The 8794-nt window shown below is 38.5% G+C and overlaps 1 protein-coding gene across 1 annotated transcript in view; it reads right to left on the bottom strand.

The window, feature by feature from the left end:
* Positions 1–8488, bottom strand: part of LOC127514963 (potassium voltage-gated channel subfamily A member 10) — an 11246-nt gene extending 2758 nt beyond the window's left edge. Inside the window, exons 1-2 of the mRNA XM_051898254.1 lie at positions 7949–8488; positions 1–1842 (exon numbers count right to left, since the gene is read on the bottom strand). The exon at positions 1–1842 is cut by the window's left edge and continues 2758 nt beyond it. Coding sequence (XP_051754214.1) covers positions 1–1664 — 1664 coding nt within the window. The 5' untranslated portion in view covers positions 1665–1842; positions 7949–8488. The remainder of the gene's footprint in view (positions 1843–7948) is intronic.
* Positions 8489–8794: the final 306 nt, after the last annotated feature.

Below are 8794 nucleotides of genomic sequence, written 5' to 3'. Positions count from 1 at the left end.
CCTGTCTGCCAATTCCCATTGCTCTTGTCCAGCGAGTAATTGCTTTCATACTTCTCCTCAGCGCTGCTTTTTTGATTTGCAGCAGCCTCAGCAGCAGCGTCAATCATGATTTTGTCCGCCTGCTCCGTTTCACGATGGTAGAAATAGTTGAAGTTGGAGACGATGACGGGAACGGGAAGTGCAATGGTCAGCACACCAGCAATGGCACAGAGGATCCCAACCATTTTCCCCCCCAATGTGATAGGGCACATGTCACCGTAGCCGACCGTCGTCATGGTGACCACAGCCCACCAGAATCCTTCTGGGATGCTCACAAACTGAGTATCAGGTTCATCAACCTCAGCAAAGAAAATGGCACTGGAGAAGAGGATGACGCCAATGAAGAGAAAGAAAATAAGCAAGCCCAGCTCCCTCATGCTGGCCTTCAGGGTTTGGCCTAGAATCTGGAGGCCCTTGGAATGGCGGGACAGCTTGAAGATCCTGAAGACACGCACTAATCGGATGACCCGTAGCGTGGCCAGAGACATGTTCTGGCCGGCGGTGGGGTCTTCTCCATGGGTGGCCATCAGTTCCGTTATGACGGTAATGAAGTAGGGCATAATGGACACAATGTCAATGACGTTCATGATATTGCTGAAAAAATCACTTTTGCTGGGGCACACCACGAAGCGTACCCCAAGCTCAAAACAGAACCAAATGATACAGATAGTCTCCACCACAAAGAAGGGGTCAGTAAAGACAGAGGCCAAGGCCTTAGGATGAGGAGTAGGGGACAGGAGCGTGCCATTGGCGTCACGGGTTAAGTTGACAAACGCAGGTAAAAATTCACGTTCATCGCGGAACTCTGGGAGCGTCTCCAGGCAGAAGATACAAATAGATATAGTGATGACAAAAACAGACACTAAGGCCACTGACCTGGCAGCGCTGGAGCTCTCTGGGTACTCAAAGAGCAGCCAAAATTGACGGTGAATCTCACTGGTTGGGAGTTGAGGCTCAGGGTCTTTGATGAAACCTTCATCTTCCCTGAACTGTTCCATGACCTCATGCCCCAGTCGATAAAACACTATCTCATCCGCAAACACATCCAATGGCACGTTTGCTGGCCTCCGAATCTTACCTCCGGACTGATAAAAATACAAGATTCCATCGAAGCTCGGGCGGTTGCGATCAAAGAAATATTCGTTCCTCATGGGGTCAAAGTAGTCAATCCTTCTCATGGGGTCTCCCAGCAAGGTATCTGGGAACTGATTCAAAGTTTTGAGTGTTGTCTCGTACATCATCCCTGAGACATTGATAACCACTTTTTGTTCGCCCTCTTCGAGTTTCTCCTTTTCTGCAAAGTAGTCCTCGCTACAATCCTTGGCTACTTTTCCTAGGAGAGCCTCATTGGGACTTCCCTCGCTGCTCATCAGAACCTTCCAGTTGGAGATCAGACTGTTGCAGCTTGAAGTTCCTTTCTTGCTGAGTGTTGGTGGAGAGGCTGGTGTGTGCCTTGGACGTCTTCCTCTCTGAGGTGAGTGTGTGGGTGAATTTATGCCACAGGTCCCCTGTTTTGGTTCCGGGGCATCTGAGGTGGGTGAGGTCGGATATCCCGAGTCGCTCGGGTCTCCCAGGTTGATTCCGATGTCGTCTAGGTTCTCAAAGTTGACTAGAGGAACCTCCATGGCCTCCCTCCCCTCCCTGGGGCTGAGCTCAGGCTCCTAACCCAGGATGAAATGACAGACAAGCAGCCAAAAGCACAGGCCAGCCAGCCCACTGTGCACCTCAAAGTGCGAAGAGATCAGGGAAGATTCAGGCTGGTTCTGCAGCAGAGAGCCGAATCCCAAGATAGTGTCACCTGATCTGCAGATAAAGACAAAGGGAACAAACCAGTTGTGTTATTGCATGGAAGATAAGGTTGCACCTTAGTCAGGCTAGGAAACAAAGCAATCTAAAGTAATTTAAACTCTACAACAAGACAACGAAAAAGGAACAAATAGAGATTTTGTTTTTAGCACCATTATTTTAAGCAAAGTATAAAATCGTAGTTAACATGATGCACACACCTGCAGTCCATTCAAAATTAAGTGTACACATTATAGGTTAAAATTAAGATCGTCATAATTTATTCACCATCTTATTGTTTCAAATCTGTTTGACCTTCTTTTAAAGAAGGCTTTCAAAACTATCATGAAAGTATAATGAAAGTCTTGAGCGCGATATTCCACGCCTTCTGAAACTTTGTATGAGGAACAGACTGAAATTTAATAGTGAGTTTAACAGTCATTGGATCATTTGGATGTGTTAACAAATCATTCAAATCTGCCTTGCTAGTTAAATTAACCAATTCATTTAAATATTTAACCCAAAGGAACAATTCAACAGAGATGTAAACAAATCCAACACCTCTACCAAATGAATCAGTTCGCTCTACTTTTCTCACAAACTCTCATTTACACCAAAAAATAGCTGAAGCATATGTCATGAATGATTTTCAGTGAATAATGACTTAATTGAACAAATTTTGTGATGCTTTAATGGCACTTTTTAAGTTATACAGGTTTAATGGTGTATATCATATCATTAGGGTGAGTAAATGATGACAGAATTTTCATTTTTGAATAAACTAATACTGTAAGGATATACAACTAATAGATACAACTAATAGCATTAGTCTCTCCTTGAAAACTCCTTGAATGTGCCTAAACAAACATAAATAATGCATTCAAACTGAACATGTTTTCCTGTCCTCTCTGTCTTCTGCCAAGTGTGCTTGAGAGCTGAGAACGGCACTTAATCATCATTTCTCCCTTATGGCCTCACATTGCAACACACACACAATTTAATTCACATCTTCTGTTTTGTAGTACAGGCATTAAAACAGCAGTAGACCTGTACCTGCACTGCTGTGTTGCATATGGAATTATTATTGGTCAACAAAAGAGATCTTTGTCAGATTCAGAAATTGCAAGCAGGCACAAACCTGTGGTTACAGACATATTTGGCACGAGTTTTGGGAGTTTTCAGAAAATTTTAAGAAATTCAACCCTCCAGAATCAAACATAAACTTTAAGGTTAGTTCACCAACAAATGAAAAAATAGTAATCAGTTACTCACCCTCATGTCGTTCCAAACCTGTAAGACTTTCGTTCATCTTCGAAACACAAATGAAGATATTTTAAATGAAATCTTAAGAGATTTCTGTTCCTCCATTGACAGTCCACACAACTACCACTTATAAATATTGATCAGTGAACAAACAGGAGCTCAACCATGCTTGATGTGCAAGAACAAAACTCATTGGTTCTTACGGAGCTCAATCGTGCTGCATAACATATGAGAATTTATCTTATTGGTTCTCACACGTCATGGCAAGCATTCTTGAGCTTCCGTTTACCATATCTGATGTGTGCATTGATGGATGTTTTTATGTGAATAAAAGCCTAAATTCAATCTGTTCATCATATGTGACCCTGGACCACAAAACCAGTCATAAGGGTCAATTTTTTTAAAATTGAGATTTACACATCATCTGAAAGCTGAATAAATAAGCTTTCCATTGATGTATGGTTTGTTAGGATATTTGGTCGAGATACAACTATTTGAAAATCTGGAATCTGAGGGTGCAAAAAAAAAAAATCAAAATATTGAGAAAATCTCCTTTAAAGTTGTCCAAATGAAGTACTTAGCATCGCATATTACTAATGAAGGGAAATAAATGCAATATTTACAGTAGGAAATTTACGAAATATCTTCATGGAACATGATCTTTACTTAATATCCTAATGATTTTTGGCATAAAAGAAAAATCGATAATTTTGACCCATACAATGTATTGTTGGCTATTGCTACAAATATACCCATGCGACTTATTACTGGTTTTGTGGTCCAGGGTCACATATAAAGTGATCGTGTGTCTTCAGAAAATGTGGACTATACCACTCAATTCATATGGAGTAGTTTTACGATCCCTTTATGAACTTTTTGAAGCGTCAGAGTGGTAGTTGCGTAGCTGTCATTGATGGGACCGAAATCTCTCAGATTTCATTAAAAATATCTTGATTTGTGTTTTGAAGATGAACAAAAGTCTTACAGGTTTGGAACGACATGAGGGTGAGTAAATGATTACAGAATTTTCATTTCTGGGTGAACTAACCCTTTAATGTTTCATGTTTAATATTAATATTCATGTTAGTCTTTTTGATAGCTTCTGTGCCATCGGTTCCCATAAACAGTAATTTTGACTCATTATTCAAATACAACGAACATTACAAAGAAACTAAAATGTATTTTATTTATTTATTTATTTACAAAAGACACTTATTAATTTATTTGATTCCATATAAAATGTGTTATTTAAGCTGTAAAATTGCTTCAATCATTATTTTATCTGTGGGACTACTGTTCTAGGTGGATGAACTTCTTATCTGTTACCAGTAGGTGGAGTTTCAGGTATTCAGGTATTTCAGCAATGTGTGTTACATCACTTCCTTTTCTGTTATCCTTGCACATATCGAGTAAAAGTCACTGTGTTTACCAGCTTTACATATTCACAAAATTAATTATTGAGTTTTAATTTCAAGTAATTACACTAATTTTATGTTATTTATTAATTATTATTATTATTCTAAAGCAATTGCCCCATTAACTTCCATTTTAATTATAATGTGAAGTTTTCTGTGCATTATGTTTTAATGGAGTAGCAATTGACTGTTGCAGCCAAATAGTTTTTGTAATGTTAATGATTGTTAACTTATTTATAATTAATATGTGTTTTTTTTTTTAATTCATGTAAACTTAAGCGATCTTCTATGCACCAGTGACCTACATTACAATATTAGTTAAAGTAATTATTATTGTTTGTACATTCTGATGGATGAGTTAAAATTATTTTCAGTGTTAATCGACAGCATCTATGACATTTTATATTGTTCCACCCAGAACATTCCATTAATATACACATTCAACAATCCAAATCTGACTAAAGCTGCTTTTGTATTCCAGTACTGTTCCTCTCAGGGTCTTCCTCCTGCCAGGGTCAAAGGTGCAGGTAAAAGGTCTAGTTCAGGCCTCTTATCTACAGCGTTCTATTTTCCAGAGTTTAATAGAGACAGGTAACCATAACCTGAACAGAGGATTTAAACAGCTACCCCTGGTACCACTTGACACCATAGAACCCACAGCCGCCAAAGAGAAAAGCTTCTGGCTCCATGACAGCTTGTGTGGCTACACTGGAAGGTAACGCACACCTCTCACCTTCGCTCCGCGTTATATTCCATTGACCCTATTAGTATACAGCAGGGCCTATCTTTTCCATTGTCAGAGGAGTATTGTTGGATGGGTGGGTTACATGAGCGTTCTGTTTCATTTGGCCACATTTTTTAGAGCATTAGCAAGATTCAACTAGTTTATATTTTAAGTGCATGTCTGCAGTGCTGGTGTGTAGTTTTGCAGGAATAGTTTCGAACTGCCCAAGGATGAATAGCCGCATCACACTGCTTAAACTGTTACTGTTATATACCCAGCTGTAGTGGCCACATATCTATGCCACTGTATAGTATCTTCATCTACCTTAAAGGGATAGTTCACCCAAAAATCATTGACTCATTCTCATTCTGATTTTTTCCCCAAACCTAAATGCATTTCATCCTTTTGCAGAACACAAAAGACAATTTTTTTTGTCTATACAATGAAAGTCATTGGGATTCAATGTTGTTTACATAAAAATATATTATTTTGTGTTCCACAGAAGAAATAAGAGTTTGGACGAACTTGAGGGTGATTAAATGATCACAGAATTTCTATTTTTAAACGAACTATCCATTTACATATATTCTATTCAAGAAACATTGTTTTTTACTCATTTTGCATCTTAAATGTTCTCTACTGCCTTTATTTTCCTAGTATACTCTTCTCAGACAGACTTATGTTACACAACTGTAATATTTTGCACTGCCATTGTTAACCATATCCCATGCACTCTGCACCTTTTGTTTATTTATTATTTATTGTACTTCTTTATATTTATTTATTTCCTACATTATTCAACTGTAACTGCTACGACCTTGTGAAAGCAAAGGAAACTAATCTCATTATACCTGTTCAATGACAATAAGGAATTCAGTGAGACTTAATTGATGTGTGTGTATGTGTGTGTGTGTATATATATATATATTTATATGTATGTATGTGTGTGTATATATATATATATATATATACACACACACTATGATATCAGCACAACTGCAGGGTTTACAGTTATTTTTAGAGATTCCCATATAACGGTACAGTAATGTTGCGAGGACAGGTTGGACAGAGGTTACAAGTGACAAACAAAAGCTTCCGTCCTTATCCTGCAGTGCTTAGTCTGGAGAAAATGCTGAAGATGTGAAAACGCAACACGGACAGAGATGACATCTATATCCTTCAACCGTGCGTGAGTGTGTGTGTGCTCGCGTGTGTCTAGAAGATTGATCACCAACGTGTGGGAAAATTTCCGCACATGCATCACAGGTACAAACCCATTGTTTTGTTTTAAGCACCTCTGGGGCTGGTCACTACCATGTGCACGTGTACAGGCACATTATATAAGTACTGTACTGTATGTGCTAGATTGTATGTGTAACTTTGTGAAAATACGGTATCATATATCTGAATCATCACAAATCATCCTCCTGGCTCGAATCACAGAAATATAATTAGACAATATGCTATAGATGTCTTAGTCTCAAGTCGGACAGATATTACCTGATTCGTAGTAGGTCGTCTAACATACATTCACCTGTTCACCTGTCATCATTTACTCACCCTCATGTCGTTCCAAGCAATATGATTTTCTTTCCTCTGTGGGACACAAAAGATATTTTTTTCAAGAATGTTTTGGTGACCATTGACTTCCATTGTATGGTCAAAAACAAAACAGACATTTCTCAAAATATCTTCCTTTCTGTTCCACAGAAAGTCATACAGCTTAGAATGACATAAGAGTGAGTAAATGATGACATAATTGTTATTTTTGGATGAACTCTCCTTTTAAGTTGAAAATGTATATGTTAGACCTCATGTAATATCTATCTGATAAAGGGACATTATCCCTTTAAAGTTTAAAATTTAAGTATATAGTAGTTATAATGAACCACATAATTCAAAGATTTACTAACACAGATATTTAAATTTACATTTCTAATTAAATTTTCATTCCAAACCATTCCATCCCTCAACTTCTTGCTCAAATCCAGCATCAAACCTACTGGTTATAATGAACCACGTAATTCAAAGATTTACTAACACGGATATTTAAATTTACATATATACGTTTAAGTCATGAACTTTCTTTCAGTCAGGGTCCAATTCTCACTATTAACTAACTATGAACTACAACCCTTGCCTTAAAAAAACCTCCTAATTACTGGTTATTAATAGTTAGTAAGATAGTTGTTAAGTTTAGGTATTGGGTACAGTTAAGGGATGTAGAATATGGTCATGCAGAATAAGGCATTAATGTGCTTTATAAGTATTAATAAACAGCCAATATCCTAGTAATATGCATGCTAATAAGCAACTAGTTAATAGTGAGAATTGGACCCTAAACTAAAGACTTACCAAATTTTAATTCCAAATATCCCTCAACTTCTTGCTCAAATCCAACATCAAACCAAACAACAAACTATTTCTAATTCTAACCTTTATCTCACTCCTCAGTTCTTAAAGCTCGATATACAATCAGATTTCACAGCACATACTGTATAAAATAATGTTGCTTGACAGAGAGAACACAAGATCTTATTTTATCTTTCTAAAGTTCCGTAACAGCTCCATTCACATCCACTGAATTCTTTTCTATCAAAATTTGATCGAAAGTCTTACTAAGAACCATATCCTTTCAATAACAGCATCCAAAGGACAGAAATCACATGCTTAAGCCCATTTATAAAAACAAACACGGACAAACGCTCAAAGAAATACCCACCAGGAAGAACCTCTGGGGTAGGACGGTCCTTCTGTGAGCACTCTGATCCAGGATGAGTGGGGCTCCTCTTTTTGCCTCTGTCCCTCTCTAGCCTTGCTCCTCTTCTCAGCCTGCATTGCAATCAGATTTCTGCACACCCTTGTGTTCTGTTTAAGCTCGCTCTCTTTCAGTAATCTTATGCCTCCTGAGTAACTTGAGACCCACGGCTGCCATCAGGGAGACGCACGAGCTCACACACACACACCTTACCTTTCGCATCTGGCTTGGCTTTAAACCTTAGACCAGGTTCTCCTTTCTGTGTGCGTATCTCTCGCTTTCTGTCTGTCTCTACTCGGGTGCCAAAGTGTTGGGGTGTCAGAGGAGGAACCCACAGTGCTGGAGCCGGCAAGAGCTCTGCGGGGCAAACAGCGCTGAGTAAAGGACGGCGGGACTTGTGCTCCTGCAGAGTAAGCAAACAGAGCAACATCTCCAGGGCGCGAGAGCACGCACACACATACACGCACTCACAGAATCACAATTACTCTCACTCACACTCGTAAGTTACATAGACGTACAGTCACAGACACTAGCATACTACAGTACTAATACTATTATTGTATATGTACTGCATATGTTGGAAAATCAACTTGGAATGTGGAAATTTTCAAGTTTATACTTCGAAAAGTGCAAAGAAACAGCACTCAACATTAAAATTCCAACTCGGAAACCTTTAGTTTCACGGAATTGCACTGCAAACATACTGGCACTGAGAAAGATGAACTCAGTCAATGGTAAACACTGACTTTAAAGCAAATAAATTACATTTATGAGTTAATTTTTACATTACGTGATATTTGTATAGACGGA

This window comes from Ctenopharyngodon idella, chromosome 6, assembly GCF_019924925.1.
Source record: "Ctenopharyngodon idella isolate HZGC_01 chromosome 6, HZGC01, whole genome shotgun sequence".
NCBI lineage: Eukaryota > Metazoa > Chordata > Actinopteri > Cypriniformes > Xenocyprididae > Ctenopharyngodon > Ctenopharyngodon idella.
Note: the sequence above shows the minus strand (reverse complement) of the source record. Positions and strands in the feature narration are given on the sequence as shown.